The 21,535-nt window shown below is 38.4% G+C and overlaps 1 protein-coding gene and 1 non-coding gene across 2 annotated transcripts in view; both read right to left on the minus strand.

The window, feature by feature from the left end:
- Positions 1–1,121: 1,121 nt before the first annotated feature.
- The window catches only part of LOC134378925 (non-structural maintenance of chromosomes element 3 homolog), a 41,441-nt gene continuing 21,027 nt past the window's right edge, over positions 1,122–21,535 (minus strand). The window contains exon 2 of the mRNA XM_063098222.1: positions 1,122–1,973. Coding sequence (XP_062954292.1) covers positions 1,122–1,973 — 852 coding nt within the window. The remainder of the gene's footprint in view (positions 1,974–21,535) is intronic.
- Positions 8,144–8,227, minus strand: LOC134379372 (small nucleolar RNA MBII-202). The gene has a single exon (XR_010023771.1). It is a non-coding gene; the product is annotated as a small nucleolar RNA MBII-202 (small nucleolar RNA).

Here is a 21,535-nt window from a genome sequence, read left to right on the forward strand (position 1 = left end):
AGACCTAGGAGAATAAAAAACAGATTTTTAAAAATTTTAAGGAACAAGTGCTGGCCCATGGCTCACTTGGGAGAGTGAGGTGCTGACAACAAGTCCAGGGTTAAGATCCCCTTACCGGCCATCTATATGAAAAAAAAATTTTTTTTTTAAGGAACAAAGAACTAAATCCTCCACACCAAGGACCATGCCAAGAACTACATAAATTTCCATATATAATTATCACACTAGCACACATAATATAGGCATCATCAGCCCATGTTACACATCAGGAAATGTCAGTACACAGGCTAAGGAACCTACCTCAACTCATATCTGAACCCAGGCAGTCTGATTCCCAAGCAGGCTTCGTTAATCACTTTGCCACTGTTTTATAAACTTTGCTGGGACCCACAGTGAGAGATTTGATTTTACATCATGATCCAATATACATACATACATATACGCACATATACACAAAGTAAAGCAACTTCTAAAACACACCACCTTAATAACATGTAGCAAAAACTTTTTTTAAAGATACTGGTTTTGAATCATAAAATTTTCTCATGATCTACAATTTAATAAACTCTGCTTACCTGCTTCAAAATACAGTATTTATTATAACTACAGTAGCAAACAAAGGAAAAAAATGGAACTAAGTGGTCAGCAACAGAGCTGAGTAATTGTGAATATAAAAAAATTATCTAGAGAAAATACATTATGTACATTATAAAGACTTTTATTTTTGCTCACAAACTGAAGTAGTTAAGAGACCAGATAATAGCTACTTTGCTTTTATTTTCCTGGCACCAAAGCAATTTACTCGTGTTCTTTCCTAAATATCTGTTCCAGATCATAGTACAGTTTTCCAGTTACTAAGCTAGCAAAAATTTTATACCAAAAAAGGTAAAACAAATCAAAACAAAATAATGCTCTTCTAATCTGTTTATAAGTGAAAATTTGGAACCAAACAACTCACAATATTAAACAAACAAAACTCTGCCAACACATCCTAAAGCTACACACATTTAGGCGTAACAGAAATATGCTCCCTCCGTCCCTCCTATCCCTAATTCCTTCAGCACTGTGTCGTTGGGTCCCAGACCCTTGTCCCAGGAGTCCCTCTGAATCCATTTCAGATTTCAAGAGGATGGGGCTCGGCCACTAGGCTCAGGCGCAGGTCGGGCCCTCTTCTCCTCATCTGACAAAGCTTCACAGGCCTCGGGGTCTTGATTATGCACTTTGGCCACAAACTTGAGAACTTTCCTTTTGCTGGTTTCTAGGTTGGTTCGCGGGCCCCACTGGAATTCATAGTCTACAGGATCAGTGTGGGGTGTCCGCCGGGACTCCAGGTAACGCTGCCGCACAAAGTCTTCAGTAATGAGTTTCTTTGGATCCCCCCAAATTAAGTGCTTCTTGGTGGGGTACACCCCCAACCGCCGCAGAAAGTCCCAGACTTCGGTCTCCTTGATAGTGTTGCCCTTCATAAAGATAAGCCCTAGAGCCATCCTCAGGAGGCCGGTGGTGGGTGTGCCCTGATCGCCCCTCACCTCGGCATCCTCCTCCACGGGTTCCAGGGCGTCCATCAGGATGTAGGGGTTGCTCTCGGGCTCAAGCTCCACCAGCTGGTACCCGAAGACGTACTGGAGGCGCTGGGCAGCCAGTCGGAGGAGGTCCGCGAAGAGGTCCTTGTAGTCTCCGACGACGTGCTTCATTACGTCGGTCCGCCTGACCGGGATCTTCTTCCGGTCCTTAACCAGCAAGAACTGCACCGGCTCGGCCGCCTTCAGCTCTAGCGGCTTCTGGGTCCTGGGACCCGCGGAGGGGGCGGCCTGCGACGCGGAGCCCAGGGCCTCCTGCGAGCCGCCCGGCCCGCGGGACGTGCTCGGGGCCTCCTCAGCGACGCCACCGCTTGGGACCCGGGGGACGCGGCCGGGGCTCCGTTCCTCGTCCTTCTCGGCCTGCGCGCTAGAGCGGCCCCGGCGCCTCGGTTTCTGCAACAGTCACCGGCGCCGGCTCGGTCTCCGGAGGACGCGCGGGCGGCCCGGCGCTCGCCCTTCACGGCAGCGGCAGCAGCGGGGACGGTAGGGCGAACCTATTTCGTTGCTTTTGAAAAACACTTCCTTTCCTGACTTTCTCTTTAACCCCAATTTTTCTTTATTTTGTTTAGCTTCTTCTGTTTGTTATCTGTAGATTTTATTTTATTTTTATTGGATATTATCCTTAATTTTCTCATCTACATATTTAACTATAAATTATCTTTAAAAACTTAAGTTCATTCCATATTTTTGTTCTCTCCCTGGAATGACAAAGACTTTTAGAAGCTTCAACTACCCACTAAACAATTCCTCTTACTCTTGCTATTGTTACCTATGCTGTCAATTCCACTTTTCTATTAAACACAAAATTTAGGTTTTTTTTTTTTTTTACTCAATAGAAAATTAATTTACTGACTCGTTTGATCAGATATCTGTGCTTTATAATATTTTAAATATAGCATGTCTTCACTCTGGTTCCATTTTTCTGCGTGCCAAAGTAAATCTTTAGTAATTCATTTAGAGTTTGGATCTCTCTTAGTCCTTGTATGTCTGAAAGTGTCTTTTTTTGTCCCCCCCCTTTTTTTTTTTTTTTTTTTTTTTTTTGTCTTTTTCGTGACCAGCACTCAGCCAGTGAGCGCACTGGCCATTCCTATATAGGATCCGAACCCGCGGCGGGAGCGTTGCCGCGCTCCCAGCGCAGCACTCTACCAAGTGCGCTACGGGATCGGCCCTCTTTTTTTTTTTTTTTCCCCCCTTTTGATAGATTGTTTATTTATGTATAAAGTTCTAGGTTAGTAATAATTTTCTCTTACTATTTTTTCCACTGTCTTTTTGTGTCCATAGTGGCTGTTCAAAAATCGCTCTATACTGGGCAACCACTGGAGGATCTTAGGAAGGGAAATGATATATTTTAATTTCTATTTTAGGTAGATCTCTCTGGTAGCTTTTAAGAGGCTTTATTTGAGGATGGCGAGTTGAGCACCAGGTCAGTTAGGAAAAGTTTAGAATAGTCAAAGGAAAAGATGAGGTCCTCGATTAGGATAGAGAGTAAAGTTGGAGAAGAGAATATAAATTCATAAAGTATTAAAGAGGTGCAATAGAATGACCATAAGAATAGGAATAACACTGTTGATTGATTGGATATGGATGACGAGGAATAGCAAAGGATGATTCCTAAACTTTTAACATGGGCAGATGTGGATATCAACCAGCGGGTGATAGGAAATAAAGGAGGAGAGACAAGATTAGAGGAAAAAACATGAGCCTGATTTGGGACCTACTGGGTTTGAGGTTTCTGCATTATATCCAAATGGATATGTTCAGAAGACCATTGGGAAAATGGATGTGAAGCTCAGGAGAGAGCAGGAGAGAAGGGAAGGACAATTTGTCCATAAAGGCAGCATAAGCATGGAGACTGTAGCTGAAACTGCTATGTGGTTGAGTCTGGCCAGGCAGAGTGTGTGGAGTGATGAGTGTGGGGCTGAGGGCACAGCTCAGAGAAACAGTGATGCTTTAGGAGAAGGATGCTGGGTCCCTATCATTATGACCAGATCCAAAGCCTACACTGCTTGTTTTCCTGGATGACATCTGCCTTTCTGTCTTGTTCTGCCTATCAGATGGCAGCACAGAGCTTCATAGAGAGTGAGAGATATTTCCTAAGTTGTGATTGGAGCTTTCCAAGTCCTTTGGAGATTATGCCTTGTTGGGCCAAACACAACTCCACTGATCACCAGGGTTAAGTCCTGGAACTCTTGCTTTCATTAGAAGCAGGTCTCCTGTAAATCTCAGGATTCCTTCTTCACACCTGACCTGCTTCCTTGTGTGTAAGTCAACATCATCAGCTAACGATACCACCACATTCACCTTCAGACAGCTAAATATCATATGATAGACTGGTGTATACCTGGAAAGGTTGTGTTGAAATTTTATACACAGAATACATGTATATCAAATTATGTCACTGGCTTTAAACAAATATTTGTAAAAATACATTAGAAATGAGATATATCTTGAAGCTTGGTAATGAAGGCTCCAGTGATAAAACAACTTGATCAAAGCATATTGTTTCTCACACTTTACAACTTGGATTTGATTTACTTGTAGCCAGAGGAGAGAAGAGGTGACCAATGACGTGGTGTGGTTTTGGTGGGTAATGAGTACAGCTAATTGTCCTCAAAATGCACAACTTTAATCTGACTTTAAACATTTTATGTTGGAATTTAATAGATTTAAGGCTTTAGTTTTTTTTTAAGGCAAATATCTGAGGTGGATCACAATGAGTGTGTCAATATGCTTAGTGTGTGTATTAGTCCGTTTCTGTTGCTTATAACAAAATACCCGAAACTGGGTGATTTATAAGAAAACATAATTTGTTGCTTACAGTTTCTGAGGCTGGGAAGTCCAAAGTCCATCTGGTGGTGATGACAGTGACCCAGAGGTCTCACACTGCAAGATGGTGGAAGCAGAGAGAGCAGAGCAGAGAGTAACCTCCTCATTCACTGTCCTTTTAAAGCCCTCAGAACCATGCCCCTGACCACCACTTATAATCCATTCACTCTTGCCTGGTCCTACAATCCAATCACCACTTCAAGGCTCCACCTTTCAATTACTATAATAGGATTTCCCACCCTCTTAACAGTCACAGTGGAGGCTAAGTTTCTAATACATAAAGCTTGGGGGATACAATTCAAGCTTCAGTGAGTTTTGGGGGGACACAATATGATCAACTACATTCCACCCCTGGCCCCCCAAACTCATGCCCTTTTCACATACAAATACACTCATTTCATTCCCGAGGGAATGAGGCAAAGGTGAGAGGGTGGGGGCATCATATAAGGCCAAGGCACTTGATAGTTCAAAAAGGAGCAAAGGGTGCCATAAATGGGCCCTAAGCCAGAGACCACCAATGTGAGATTTAGCCTTATTCCACCAATCTTCATGGGGCATTTCTGTTGAGGACATTCACGGACATTGTGGTTAAGCCTCATTCAGTTGTCTCTGCAGGAGAATGACTTTTACACCATGCTTTTATGTTCAGTCACATAGTCAGGCCTTCCAACGTGAGGGTCTGGGATGTCCTCATTCTGCAAAGCCAAATTACTTCAACATAAGCATATCGTCTGTGCAGCCTGGGAATCTGCAATGTAAACAGGGAAGAAAAAGTCCAAAACTTTGCTGATGACTGACGATCATCTTCCTAAGACAAAGTTAATACATCGAGAAATGCAAAAGGAATGATTATGGTTTCTCTAAAAATGATGAAAAACATGCCATTAATTTTTGTTTAAATATCAAGTTAAGTTTTCCGCAAAGTGCTATATGAGACATTGTAAAATATGTGCATTTACAAAGTCGATTTCTTTCTCTTTTTTTTTTTTTTCCCAGTGTTTTTGGATTAGACATGGAGCTAAAAATCTTATTTTAAAATTTTTAACTTTTGAGAAAGTGGGTTCTGACTTAACTAATAATATTTCATGTTACTGACATTTTAACCTAGTTTTAGAGTATGGAGCAGAAGATTAGAAACAATTACTCATAGACCATTTTTTACCAGATCATTTTGTTTTCTAGTCTTTCCTTGGGCTAATGCGGCTATATCTTCGACACCTACTGCACTGGGCTTTTAGAGCATTGCCCCCAGTTCTCCTGAAAGGAGGACAGGTCCCACTCTAGGAAACATGAATACTGACATGCTCAGTATGAGAACAGTAATTCTTTAGAAAAAACTGATTATTCATTTGCTCTGCTCTGAGCTTGGAGAGTGCTTCAAGACTCCCATTCAAAGACTGTAGAGGGACCTTCTACTCCTATTTCGAACAGATTTATAGAAAAATGGAACATAAAATCTCTTTGAGTAAATGTCTCTGCTATTGCTTATATTTATTTATTTTTCCTAAGCATATTATTAGCAGTTAATATCCCCCATGGGTTTGTTTTCTAATATATCAGAGCTGTGATACAGTATGCTATTTCTGCATCGGATATGTTGCTAAGAGATTTAATAATGGGTAAACAAACACAACATATGGTAATTCATTTCAAATTAAAAGTTTATTAAACTCTGACTTGGTGGCTTTCTGGCTATTTCCAATTAAAGGAGCAAACCTTAGGGAAGGGGTGACCACGTGGTGTGTTCATGGCTGCAACATTTCTATATGAAAAATGTGTTTATGATCTTGCACAAGCTGTCCCTCATTGATAGGCTCCATACTTAATCTGTTGAATCTATTACTGTCCCCAAATCATGAAAAAGTCACTTTAATGTTCACTTACAAGCACACACATGTATGCACGTGTGTATATGTGTATATGTGCATGTACACCCATGCACACATATAACCACACACACCCCAAGAGGCTCCAAATTTAACCCCATGGTTGATGTTTTAAGAGGTGGTCTGCCTTACAAATGGGTAGATGCCTGAGGTCCAAAAATATTTATGAAAGGTGAGAAGAAAAAGTCCATGATATAATTTTTGGGTTATTACTAACTTTTAGGCTGTTTTACTTTTTAGAGGGCAGACTAAGGAAATATTTTTTATACTTAACAATTTTTCTTTGAATATGCCTACATTGCATGAACAATGGTGCCTGACAAGGTCTATGTATATGTTCTGTGATTCAGAATTCAGTTCAGAACAGTTTTTTTGTGCTACCATGATGAGCAAATCACGCTGCTAAATGCTGTGAGATTATAAATCAAAACAACATCCAGTCGTTGACCTCCATAGGCTTACATGAGCCCACGCCTACTCCAACAGGAGATACCTGTATGTCCACATGTCCAATAGATGATGAGGGGACAACCCAGCACTCTGTTTACATAAAGGACCAGCAGGCCTCTGGGAAAAAATTCAAACTTGGAGAAAAACTGAAGAGATGCAATTGGCTAAATAACAAAGATTTAGTTGTTAAGTGAGAAGGGCAGTTGTGGGAAATGTATGTTGTCTGCCCAGTTATTCCACGGTGGGATTCCCAGGGAGAGAGGGATGTGCATGACAACTCTCCCCAACTGCTAACAGAGAGAATCATTTCACTGAAATTCTGTAAGACTGGAAAGTATATTAATACATTACAGCGCATACTACCCTGCGAGACAATGAGGCATAGCATGCACTTATACCATGTTCTATATACTACAACTCTACAATCCAGGGTGTTCTGGAGGCCACTGTGGGGCAGTAGACATGAGCAGAAATGAGCGTTTCATGGGCTCATGTGAAACATGCTGCTGTACTCCCAGAAATAAATGGCTGAGCTTTTGGAGGCTTTTGAAATTTGTCTGAACTACTTTTTAATATAATTTCATTTATAATCCTATATTGGCATGATCTGGGGAAATGTGTTTTAATTTCACAATTTTGTTCTGGCTTTAGAAGGATAGTTTGGGGTTCGAAAGGCAAGTATAGATGGAAATTCTTTTGACTAAAAGGAAAGCTGTGGGCTAAGTTAAGAAGTTAGAATTTTACAAGGCATGTTTAAGGAAGTGTAAGAAATCACCGGACTTATACGTACTGGGATGGATTTGGGCAAGGAGAACTTTAGGGCAAGAAGTCCGTTAAGGAGGCCATTGCATTAACCCAGAAAAGCAATGGTAAGGGCCTGAGGTGGAGCTTGTACGGGATGCATTCAGGAGTCATGCTAAAGCTGAATCAACAGTTTTGGAAAGTGAATAGTTGTGTCATAATGAAAGACATGAAGATCATAGGCTAGAATATTTTTATCTCAGTATGCAAAAAAAAAAAAAAAAAATAGTGTTGCCTTTATCAGAGATAAGGAACCCAAAGGAGCAGGTTTCAGATAAAAGTTAACCAGTTGGTTTTGGTGAAACTGAATTTAAAGTGCTGGAGAAATTAAGAAGACAGTGACTAGCTTGGAGTTAAAAAAAATAGATTTAAAGCGCAGGAGGGGCATATGTGTGTCATCCTGTTAGGGGTGGACACTAAAGCCACAGGAATGAATGAGTTTACCGGCGAAGAAAAGAGTGGACCAAACTGTGGGAAAACTTTAATTTAAGGGCAGGCGAAAGAAAAGGATAAAGGAAATTGCTAAGGAGCAATCTGAAAAAGCAGAAGAAATAGGAGGTGCAGCATCATGGAGACCATGGAGTATACTTTAGAAGTTTACATTTTTTTTCTCAGTTGTCAGACGGAAAAGGGTTCAAATATTCTTTCACCAAAGCAGTGCAACCATTCCAGAAAATTCCATCATTTGACTGGAAGTACACATTGTCAGGGGTGTAGATATTGGAGGAGGCCAGTCTCTCGTTTTTAGAGCTTTCTCATCAATTCTTGTAATATAAATACAATCAAGTATAAGAGGAAACAAAGTGCCACTATTGATTATTGCATTATGTACCACATATGTGGAAATTAAATGATGTTAGGTGAGCTTTTCAGTATAAAAACAGACCACCCAAACCTAGCTAGCATTAAAAAAATGTTATTACATTCAATTCTGAAAAAGCCTATTCGTACTTAAGTTTGTCTATATCTGTCATTGAACAAACCTAATAACAGAATGCTTCTTAGCCTTGCTGCACCATTAGAATCTTCTGTGGAGCTTTTAGCAGATACTGATGCCTGGGCTCTGCCCCAGACCAAGTGAATCAAATTCTCTGTAGACAGGGCATGGACATTAATATTCTTAAAAAACTTCTCCCAGTGATTCCAAGTTGTGAACCACCACGTGAAGCTGTTGAGTGCTTTGAAATTTCTTGAAACAGAGCAAGGTGATTTCTACCTTAGGGTATTCTTCCATGCTGTTCAATCTATCTGGAAAAGCCTTTAACAGCAACTAAGTTTTTGTCCTTCCTAACCCAGGTTAAAATTTCCTTCTCAAAGAGGCCTCCATGGCCCTCTCCAATGCTCTTTCACTTTACAGTAATTATACACTCATCTGTGTGTCTCCCATCTAGAATATAAGCCTCACAAGGGTAGGAAGCAGGTCTACTTGGTCCACCCCTGTGCCTGACACATATCAATGGCTCAAGAAAGATTTGCTGAATCATTGAGTAGATTAATATATTCTTTAGACAGAAAGCAATCAAGCAGACAGCTTATTTATTTTTATTTTTTAAATAACATACAGTAAAAATAACTTTTCTTGGGTGTACAGTTCTACCAAATTTAGCACATATATAGATTTGAATAACCAGAATAAGAACCCTTCCATCATCTCCGAAAAATTCCTTTGTGTTATCTTTGTGTAGATACAGTCTTCCTCCCTGTCCCCTGCCCTTCATCCTATGCCCTGGCACTTACTGATCTATTTATCATCACTATAGCTTTGTCTTTTCAAAATTGTCATACAGTATATAACCTTCTGTTGAGACTGGCTTCTTTCAGTCAACATAACACCCTTGAGATTCATCTGTGTTTTATGTATCAACAGTTCATACCTATTCATTGCTGAGTAGAATTCCACTACCTGGATGTACCACAGTTTATCTGTTCACTTTGGATTGTTTCCATTTTTGGCAATTATGAGTAAAGTTGCTACAAGTTTTTGTGAGAACATAGTATTTATTTCTCTAGGATACATACTTAAGAATGCAGTTGTTGAATTGTATAGTATGTGTATACTTCACTTTATCAGAAACTACCTAACTGTTTTACAGAGTGGCTGTACCATTTTGCTCTTCTGCCAGCAATGCATAGGAGTTTCAGTTGTTCCGCATCCTTGTCAGCACTTGTTGTTAGCAGTTTTTTTAAAAGTTTTATAGTATAGTCTGTGTGTAGTGGTATATCATGCAATCAATTTGTGTTTATTTAATGGTTAATGTTATTAAACATCTTCATATGTACTTAGTTGCTATCAATATATCCTCTTTGGTGAAGTTTCCATTCAAATCTTTTACTCACTTTTCAATTGGGTTGTTTTCTTACTGTTGAGTTACGAGGGTTCTTATAAATTATGGATACAAATCCTTTCTAGGATATGTGATTTGCGAGTTCTTTCTCCCTGTCTTTAGTTTGCCTTTTTATTTTCTTAACAGTGTCTTTCACAGAGCAAAAGTTTTGAATTCTGATTAAATGCAATTTATCAATTTTTAAAGTGGATTGTACTTTTGATGTCATCTCTCTCAACTCTTTGCTTGACCCCAATTCAAAAGATTTTACCATATGTTTTCATCTGAAAGTTTTATAGTTTTAATTTTTGTTTAGATTGCTGCTATATTTGGAGTTAGTTTTTTAATGGAGTATGAAGTCAATGTTGAAGATGATTTTTGTTTTTGCATGTGAATGTCCAGTTTTCCAACAGTGATTATTGAAAAGACTGTTCTTTCACTGTTGAATTGCCATTGTACTTTTGTAAAAAATCAATCGGCCATACATGTGTGGTTCTAATTCAGTGACTTATTAGGTGGCCTGGTGAGAGGACTCTGCCCAGCACACACTATATCCAACATACACCATGAAGTAGGAAGAATGGAAGGCAAATTAGTTAGCAGCAGTGAGAGCAGTAGAGGCACAGATGGAGAGTAGCTGATGGCCCAGGGACAGGCACGCATAGAGAGATGGTCGCCAGAACTTAGTTGGTGTGCCCAGTCATTAAGAGACCTACTATGTGGCTGTGGGAGCTCGAGCATCTGTGGCCAGTTTTAGCCAAGTCTCCGCATCATATCCCCTGAAGTCCTTAGGCCATCCTTCCCACATGTGTAAGATAAAGAAAGCAAGCTTTTCTCAGGCACTATTAATTATCCCAGACCATAGAGATATGATACCTATTTTTAGTTAATGATTTGTCAGTCAGTTACCCCGTTTCCAGTGGAAGAATCAAGAATCTCATATTTGAAAATAGTAATCATGACTGTGCTCTAGACAGTTGCAGCTGAGTTTGGGGACAGACTGTTCCAAGTAATTTCATGTTGTGTATATCTCTAATCACTTTCAGATAGCTTTTAAGGACTGAGCACTTCTATAAAATATATCCAAGATTTTAGGAGTTTGGAATGGCCACTTCAGAATCACCATGTGGTGAAACATTGAGGCATTTTTTTAGATTTTAACTATGACATTTGTTCTTTTGGATTTTTTTTTTCTAAACAGCGTGAGTGGATCTGAGTCCTTCATCTGAGTGCAAAATTGAGCCTCAGGGAACCACAGTATGTTTCAAAGTGATTAATCTGCATAAAAAGCTAATTACCTGCAATTTTAAAATGCCTTTATTTAAGGTATAGAAATGCATCAAAATACTGTGTCACAGAAATGCTTCCAATTATTTTAAAATAATTTAAATCTTTTCAAAGTCATCAATTGGTCAGCAAATTCCTTTTTTCTTTTCTTTTTCTTTCTTTTGTTCAGAGCAATGAAGTTGTCACCTTGTAACTTTATTTACAAACTGAATAAGACTTCCAATAGCTACAACATTAAATTCCCCAAATTGGGGCTTAGCTGGGGAAAATTCCACACAGATGTTAATTGGAGATATAGTAAGTATTGTACTGTTAATGGGTTTCTTTTAAGACATTATTATAATCTGTTTTAATCTATGGCATATTTTGTGAGGTTCTTCAGCATCCATCACAGTTAACGACAACTACAGTTTTTTCATTTGATCCACTTCAATCTCAAGACATTTCTGAAAACTGCTGGAATTGAAAAAGCTTTAAACAGTCACGCAGGTCTTTAATTGTAAATTAGCTTTGACAGGACTACGATGCAGAGTCCTGCCCAGCTCCAAAGTGATGCTAGCTGACAGCCCCTCACTGCTCCGGGAGCAAAGGAACACGTGGAAAGAATTGTTCTTCTACATCTCACAGCTTGTCATTTCCTCTGCAGGGCAGCTCCTGACCCCTCTGAGAGACCCTGACACCCATAAGGGAAGCGTTCCCACTGATGTAAAGGAAGTGGAGAAGCAGTTTAACACTAAGAAGGAAGGGAAGAGGGTGTGTCAGAAAGATCTGGGATGGAGGGACGCGAGGGGCTTAAAACGTTTCCAGCAGGTTAGAATCTTTGCTGCATTGTTTCCTTGGGCAAGTGAACACCGAAGATCTGTTTATCTGGAAGGGTTCAAAACGTTAGGGGGGTTTTAAGCTACCTTTTTAAAATTTCTTTTTTTCTTAAGTGAGAGCAACAATAAAAATGAATGTGTCACATGTGAATGATCAAAATAAAAGTTTGAGGAAAAGGTACAACTACATGCTCTCTGCCCTATTCCTATGTGCTGGTGCAGAGGCATGCTTCTATTTACAGGGTGTGTGTGACTAGATCAACAGCATCAGATTACAGCTTGGATTTTCAGGACATTTCACACCCTCAGTGTTTTATTTAGTCTCGCATATTCGTCACAGTTAATTTTTCCTCTGCACTTGTGCAATTGAACGGTGCACTAAGGAAACAGGCTGGGCCATTGGGTTGTACTGTCACTGAGTTTGGTTTGCCATTCTTTTCCGGTGAATAGACATAGATGACTGCAAAAGTCCTCAAATTATTAATATTTCAGGAGCTTCTAATAAAGTCATTTTTCAAAGTACTTCTTTTTCTTTTTGAAACACTTGAGAACCTTTTTAAGAATACACACTTTTCTGAATGTACTCTTTAAAGCAGGAGCAATAAAGACTTACTTTCTCTCCACATCCCCCAAACCTATTGTGTGTGTGTGTGTGTTTTCTAGGGTGCTTCAAAAAGTTCATGGAAAAACAGAATTAAAAGCTACGAATCTTTCCATGAACTTTTTGAAGTAACCTTGTGTGTATTCCTTAATCTATTGCTGTGAACATGTCAACAAGAGACAGCATGCTGTGTGCATTCAGCAATCACTCATAATAATGTACGATCCGTGAACAAATTACTATTTTTTTTTTGGCCAGTTTCTCTCATTTAACCTGTGGATACTCAGTGCCTTCGAAGTAGACAAACGTCCTTGCAAAATGATAGTGCGGAAGAAGATATTGATGACAATAATATTGTAGTTCTTGACTGAATATGAGCCACTGCAGTTGACCCAACAGGTTAGGAAAATTGGAGAACTTCTCAATAACCCCGGGAGCAGTGGTGGAGGAGGAAAGAGCTACTGTGGAGCTATGACAAGACACACTCATCTTTGGCCCCAGTATTCAATCTGGGCATTCCCAGAAGTACCCATAGCTCAATACACATAGTCTGGATAAGATGGAAATAAGGGACGGTAGGGATAAAATGTACTTTCAGTCTATTTTTAGTAATATGTGAATTATGATGAGAGAAACCATGACTGGCTGGTGAGAATTTGCTCTTCAGACATGACAGAGTAGCAGCCTGTCCGGCTTGGCTTTACAATGGCTCCAGTTTATATTTTTGGTTTCTATTATAGGCTCTTTCTGCAAGTCCAGAGCAGGTAGCATCTCCTTTGGTTCAGTACTGACCTCAAACTGAGGAAGCTAGAAGTGGGAACGAAAAATAAATAAAATTGCGAGACCGCACATGAATAAATGTGCTCCTTAACTCTTTCTAAACACGAGGCTGGCTTTGAATACTTGAATGGTGTGACTGAGTTCTCCCTTCTCCAGTATCCTACTTGTAAGTAGGCAATTGACTTTGTTCAGTGTGGAAGTAATTGAAATCAAAATTGGCAGAAATGGACAGTATTTTTATCCATAATTGCCCACAAAATCTAATTAGATGAGCCATACGGAATAGGAAATAGGAAATTCAAATTAGAAAAACAGGATTTTGACTAAAATGGTTAAAGTTGGTGTCCTTTGGCATGAGGTAGGAGAAAAATCAGTCTATTTTAAAATTGTAATCATTTTCTTAGATATATAAGTCTGATCTTGAATGCTGATACCTTGGAAATGATGCATATAAATAGTTCATGTTCTGCAGCACTGGTACATGACACACGGTCCTTGAATATTTTGCATTAGTAGAAGACAAAAGTTTGGCCCACCTTTATTTGCAAAGCCATAGCCATTTTTTTGATTATTTGCTGTAACTTGTTAAATGAGCACCATACTGTAACTATTTCATCATAATCTTGAGCATTTATTTATTTATTTATTGTGACCGGTAAAGGGATCGTAACCCTTGGTTGGGTGTCGCCCGCACCGCGCTCAGCCTGTGAGCACACCGGCCATCCCTATATAGGGTCCGAACCCGTGGCCTCAGCGCTCCCAGTGCCTCACTCATCTGAGTGAGCCATGGGGTCGGCCCAATCGTGAGCATTTATAATTTTGTAAGTTTGAAGTTTCAGTGACAATACGTGGCAGTGCATTGGATGTGCTTATGAATAAGTGTATAGGAGGCATAATACGAGTCTCAAAGATGTCAGTGGCTCCTCTGATATAGTTGAGAGAAAAAGATTATGGAAACATAATTTAGTGAAAAACAACACCAAACCCTAAAAAGCACAAATATTTCTCTTTACATTCTATTCACCTTCTCTCTCTCCAGATTCTTATTATTTTGTTTCTCTGTAATTAGGTTGGCATATTGTCTTTGTTAGCAAGTGCATCTTCATCAGCATTAAAATTAAATTAATTACACAAACACACACACACATGCACTCACACACACAGGTAAAACTTCCTAAGGCCAATTATTTGAAAGATGTAATCATCCTCTTAATACACTGGCATTTTCTTCTTGAACCATAACTAATAGTATCTCCATGTACCTTCTCCTAGGTTTTTAATAAAACATCTTTTCCCCACCTTTTTCATACTTACAGATCAGGTGTCATGTGTGTCACTAATTTCTATGAAATAAAGTTTTTATCAAGTGTGGTGAACTAGTTGTTGGGAAAACCAAGAATTCATTATCTTGACCCTCTTTTTCCGCACAATCCACGTCACATTCGATAAGACCAATAGTTGTTGGATATGTAGTTTGCAAATGTTTTCTGCCAGTCTGTAGTTTGCCTTTCATCGTCTTAACAGGGTCTTTCACAGAGCAAAGATTTTTAATTTTAATGAAGTCCAATTTATCAATTTCTCTTTGTATGAATCATGCTCTGGATGCCAAGTCTAAGAACTTCTTGCCTAATTCCAGATTTCTTTCTACTCTTTTTGTTCTAAAAGCTAATGCATTCCAAGTTATTTTTTATGTAAGGAGTGATGTTTAGATAATTTATTTCCGATAAATGTGTAATGGTTTCAACATCATTTGTTGAAAAGGCTGTCTTTGTTCCACTGAATTACTTTTGTACTTTTCTTAGAAATCAGCGCTCAGGCATGTTTTTGTGGACTTCTTTCTGGCTTCTTCGTTCTCTTCTATACCACACAGGCTTGATAAGTTTGTCTGTGAGTAAAAAAAAAAACGTGCTGGGGTATTGATAGGACATACATTAAATTTATAAAACAATTTGGGAGAAGTGACATCTTTACTATGTTTGGTCTTCCAGTCCATGAACATGGTATGTGACTCTAGTTACTTAAGTCTTGTATTATTTCTTTCAACAACATCTAATTCTGAGCACAAAGATCCCATACTTGTTTTGTTAAGCTTATTCCTAAGTATTTTATTTACTCTGGAACAATTTGAAAATGCTATAGTGTTATTTTGTATCTTGCAGCCGTGCTCAAGTCACTAATTGGTTCTATGAAATTTGGGGGTAGATTTCTTAAAAATTATTATGTAGGCAATCATGTCATCTGCAAAGAGCAGTAGTTATATTTTTTACGTTCCAAGCCGTATGCTTTTTATTTCCTTTTCTTGCCTTATGTTGAATAGCAGCAGGGAAAGTAGACGTCCATATTTTACTTCTGATCTTTGGAACAAGCATTCAGTCTTTCACCATTATATGTGATAATGGCTGTCGGCTTTTCAGAGATGCTTTTTATCTAGTTGAGGTAATTACCCTCTATTTCTGTTATCACAAATGAGTTCTGACTTTTGTCAAATTTTGTTTTGTGTGGATACATATGATCGTATGATTTATCTTCTTTAGACTATTCATATGGTGGGTTTCGAACAATGAAACCATCTTGCGTACCTAAAATAAATCTCACTTGGTCATAGTGTATAATTATTTTTATACATTGTTGAAATTAATTTGTTAATATTTTGTTGAAGACTTTTGCATCTAATCTGCTGGGAGATATTGGTCTGTAGTTTGTTATTCATGTCTTCTCTTTGGTTTTGGTATCAGGGTTATAAAGTCCTCATAAATGAGTTAGGAAGTGCTCTCTTCTCTATCTTTTAAAAGATGGTGTAGGATTCTTCATTCTCTTGTAAATGTTTGGTAGGATTGTCTAGGGAAGCTATCTGTGCCTGAGATTTTAAAATTACAAATTCAATTTATTTAATGGTTATAGAACTATTCAGATTATTTTATCTCAGTTGAGTGTTTGTAGTTTGTAGTATTTGAGGAATTGATTCATTTCTTTTTAGGTAGTTGAAGGTATGAGCATAAAGTTGTTCAGGTTATTCCTTTATTTCCTTTTTCAATGGCTGCAGTACCTGCAATGATATCCCATTTTATTTCTGATATTGGTGAGCTGTATCTTCCCTCTCTTTGTCTTTGTCAGTCTTGCTAGAGGTTTATCAACATTACTGATTTTTTGAAGAACCAGCCTTTTGTTTTATGGATGTTCTTTATTGTTTTTCTGTTTTCAGTCTCCTTGGTTTCTGTGTTTTTCACTACTATTTTCTTTCTTCCACTTGCTTTGGATTTATTTTGCTCTATTTCTAGGTTCTTGAGGAGAGATCTTAGGTTGTTGACTTTTTTTTTCTGATGTAAGCATTTAGTGCTAAACTTTTCCTGTCAGCATTGCTTTAGCTGCATCCTGCTAATGTTGATATGCTGCATTTTCATTTTATCCAGTTCTGTATCTATTTTTATTTTTTTTGAGACTTCCTCTTTGACATACAGATTATTTGGAAGTGCATTATTTAATTTCCAAGGGTATAAAGGTTTCCTGTTGTCTTTCTGTTATTAACTGCTGGTTAGATTTCATTATTAGAAAATATATTCTGCATAATTTCAATTCTTTTAAATTTGGTGAGCTTTGTTTTATGGTCCAGGATATGATATTTGTGAATGGTCCACGGGCACTTAAAAAAATGCATACTGAGCTGCTGTTGGGACAAGTGCTTTACATATATATGTAGGGGTGCATGTGTGTTTGGTGTGTTTGTGTGTGTATCTCAATTAGATTCTGTTTGTGGATTGTGCTGTTCAGATCATTGATATCTTTTCTGATTTTCTAATAGTTCTATCATTTGATGAGAGACGGTTGAAATTCTTAACTGCAATTGGAAATTTTTCTGTTCTCCTTTTAGCTCTATCACTTTTCATTTCAAGCATTTTTGAGGCTGTGATGTTTGGGCATAAAAAGTATTTAAGATTGTTAAGTCTTACTGGCAGACTGAAATTTATTCATTATATAACATTTTCTCTATTTGGTAATTTTCTTTGCTCTCAAGTCCATTTTATCTGATATTAATATAGCCATTCCTGCTTCTTAAATGTTAATATTGGCATGGTATAACTTTTTCCATTTTTAAAACTTTTAATCTTCCTATACCATTGCATTTGAAGTATGTTTCTTTTAAATAATATACAGTTCAGTCATGCGTTTTATTTTAATTCACTCGCCAATATCTGCTTTTTAATTGAAAGGGACCATTGACATTTAAGGTAAGCACTGAAACGTTAGAGCGTAAGCCAGCCATTTTAATATTTGTTTTCTCATTGTTTCCTCTGCTTCTCATTCCCCCTTCCAGTTTACTTGCTTCCCTGTGCATTATTTGAACAGCTTTTAAGATTCCGTCTTGATTTATTTACAGTTATTGGGCATATCTCGAGTACTTTTCATAACGGTTGCTCTGGGTGTAACTATAGGCGTGTGTGACTTATCAGTTTCCTGGTGTCACTGTTTTCTTAAGTAACACATGGTGTTATAAGTTTTGTTCCAATCATCAAATATAATTTATAAAACTCATGAGGGAAAGGATTGTATATCATATATGCTACATTTGATGCTCTTTCTGGTTTTTTTTTTTTTCATCCAGATGCTCCAAGATTCCTTCTTTCACCAGTTTCTTTCTATTTGAGAAAATTTCTCTAGCCATTCTTTAAGGGTAGATCTGCTAGTGACAAATTCTTTTAGTTTTCTTTCATCTCAGAATGCATTGTTCCCTTCACTGCTGAAGGATGGTCATTGGGCATAGAATTTGTGGTCAACAATTTTTTTTTCCTTTAATCACTTGAAAAATGTTGTGCCGTTTGGGTCTGCATGACTCAGGGCTCCCACTGGGCCCTGCTGGTAATGTTGGAGGGGACAGAGTTTCCCCAGTCTGGGCCACCTGGTGTCTCTCGGTGGGGGAAGGCAGTCTCCGGCCCCAGGATGTTAAGAGGCTTCCTACGTCAGACACCAGTGGTGGGATCTCCCCGCTGGTGGGACTGAGCCAAATGGTGTCTCTAGGTGGGGGCAGAATGGATGTCTCAAGCAGCAGTGAGGAAGACTGCTTCCCCTGGATGCTTGCTTCAGTGGGGATTCTGGGCTATTCTCCTCACATGTGCTGTGGGACCCACCTGGTGGTGTCTGTGCAAACTTCCCTTCCAGAGTGGGTGGAATGAGCCTGCCTGGACTACTGCCTGCTGACACGAGGAGGTTGAGAGATGCTGGGTCAGAGTGGCTTTCTTCTGCTGAGTAGGGTGAGGGTGAAGTGTTAGATGCCCTGCCCTGCACTGTGGCCCCAGTTCTGAGATCTCTAATCACCTTGTCTACCTTTCACCCCTTTTGGAATTCTCCTTTGGCTGCCTCTTGCATCAGTTCCAGGGTTCACAGTTGTACTTAGTGGGGAGGACAAGGGAGAAATGAGTTTATGCCATTTTTTTCCCAGCTGGAAATCCTCCCATTCTTTTATGTTTGTTTGTTTTCTGCAGCATTTAAAGTTTGTTAGCATTTCATTTGGGGCTTGAGGAATATGAAAGTAGAAATAAAATTAATTGTGGTAAAATGTAGGTAACATAAAGTTTACCATTTTAACCATTTTTAAGTGCACCATTCAGTGGCATTAAATACCTCCACATGGTTGTGCAACCATCACCACCACCCATCTCCAGAACTTTTTTTGGCACAACTGAAACTCTACATTAAACAACTCCCCACAGCCCCCATCCCTAGTCCCTGTTAACCTCCGTTCTGCATTCTGTCTCTATGAATTTGCCTACCGTGGATACCTTATATAAATGAAATCAGACAATATTTGGCTTCTTTCACTTAAATAATGTCTTCAAGAAAAGAGTTACAATTTAAGTAGTAAATTTTATTACTCACTGCAGTGTTTTAAAACAGTTTTGTGGTAAAAAGTTTAAAGTTAGTAGCTAACTTGAGACTTTAAAAGCTGTAAAGCCTGGTATGTAGCATGAGCTCAACAAAGTTAGCTCACACTGTTATTTTCTGCCGAGTCTTATTATTCATTTTTTTCTTCTCTATAGCATGAATAGCTGAAGGTCTTCAGGTAGGTCTCTGAGTCATAGTTCTCTTCTTGTTCCTTTGTGCCAACTAGTTTCACTCTAATATCATCTGCCTGCAGCCCTAATCTCTGTCTTCCTACTGGAAATGCTCAGCAGAGGATCACCAGAGGGAACTCTGAAGAGTGCAAATTTAGTGGGGGAGTAGAACCTGAATAGGAGCGTCAGGGAGGCTTAAATTCAGATATTGACTCTGTCATTTAATGTCCCTTGTCAAGTTTTCTAATCTCAGAGTCTTTGTTTCTTCACCTATAAAAAAAAAGAGATGACAGGCCCTTCTTGAGTATTAGTAGTACTTTATGTTAAGTGTCATAAATCATCCCTGCATTATTGAGTTGATTTCCATAATATTAGACAAAATCCACTTAATTGTGGTAGTGGGCAATGACTCCCTCTATCCCTATCTGTAATTTTCTCTTAGCAATAGAGACTTCCTTTTGGATAAAATAATTCATTATTCCAAATAGCTTTGGATGTTCTAAGTTCAGTGAAAGTGTTAATTGATGATAACCAGGGACAGCTCATGAGCAGCATATTAAAATTTCTGAATTCTTTCATTGTGCTTAAGTTGGAGAGTTTAATACTTTTAAGAATAAGGAAAAAGGAAGCTGATTTTCATAAAAGGATAGAATCCTCTTAACTGTGGAAGAAATGGGTGACATTTAAAGATTATTCTAGAGAAGAATCACCACATATCTTTCTGCTCTTACATGAGAGTAATATTTTATTAGGAAAGGCATGTATGCATGAATCTAGTTTTTATGCTATGAATGCAAAATATCCAGACACTGCTCCTAGATCAACATGATGCTATAAATATTTACAGTTCTGTACTGGCAATGAAGTTAATCAAAATAACTCGAATTAAATAACACATGAAAATGTTTTTATAAACTGAGCATTTTTGTATAATTATAGTATATTGTTTTCAATCAACTAACTGCCAATACTCATCAATGGTTCCAAAATGTGACATAGTTTAAAGTCCCAGGTAGCAATATTGTGGCTTCATGGTTTGGACAGAGTGAATGCAGGGATGGTTTGTTGCATATCTGCTGCCAATTATATTAAAATATCCCCAAATATTAAACCATTAAGCTTTTTAACATTTCTAGGAAACAGTTAGCAAAATGTTAGATACATTTTACCTATAACTAAACACTTTGGGCTTTGGAGGGAATAATCCTGGCCAAACCTAAATTCCTATTTTACTTGCCAACAGTTAAATTTTTGAATATCAATTTGTTCATTTGCTGACAAGCTAAGAGAATGTCTCGTTTCTTGTCATGTTAACAAACATTTATCTATTTATGTTTGCAGTTCCCACAGAGTTACCATTCGCAGGTTCTAACCATGCCACTAGCAGAGAACGTTATCAACTCATTACCTGCATTTCTGTAATTTCTCATTTATTCACTGCTAATATCCTCAATTAGATGTTTGACTTTAGTTTTGAATGTAGTTAAATAATTTTTGTTTTCTTAACCAGAAACTAGATATAAAAAAAATCACATTCCAAAATTTTGAGTATCTATTTCTGATGTGGATGGAACACATTAGTACTATATTTGGATCTGTGGTTGCAGCCATGGTCACTGTAACATGTCATTGAGAATTCTTAGTTTAGTGCTTATTTTGGCCTTTAAACTGTTCGTTTGTGCTGTGAACGAGATTATGTGCTTCTAACTGTCAGCTGGCTGAATGCATTTCAAGTCAGTTTACTAAAATAGTCACTGTTAAGCTGTATATTTGGACAGAGTTGACACCTTTGACATTTTCTAAAATGGCCAAATAACTATTTAAGGGCATGATTTATGAGTGCTGTGTGCCTCCAGAACTTCTATTTGATTATGGCTTTCAGTTTAGCTGCTGCAACTCTTTCCACAAACTGCTGAAAGGACAACTAATTAGTGCTGTGTGATCAGATATTTAACACAGATAGACATGTGCACACACACACATACACAGACACAAAAAACCATAATATTGATCCAAAAACGATGACCTTCTTGTTGCTTCTTAGAATTGCCTTTGTCTCATGAGAGTAGAACAGTGGGGACAACAGCAGAAGCAGAGAGAGTAAGAAAGAAGAAATAAGATTAATAGTATGGAAT

This window comes from Cynocephalus volans, chromosome 5 (assembly GCF_027409185.1).
Source record: "Cynocephalus volans isolate mCynVol1 chromosome 5, mCynVol1.pri, whole genome shotgun sequence".
NCBI classification, from domain to species: domain Eukaryota; kingdom Metazoa; phylum Chordata; class Mammalia; order Dermoptera; family Cynocephalidae; genus Cynocephalus; species Cynocephalus volans.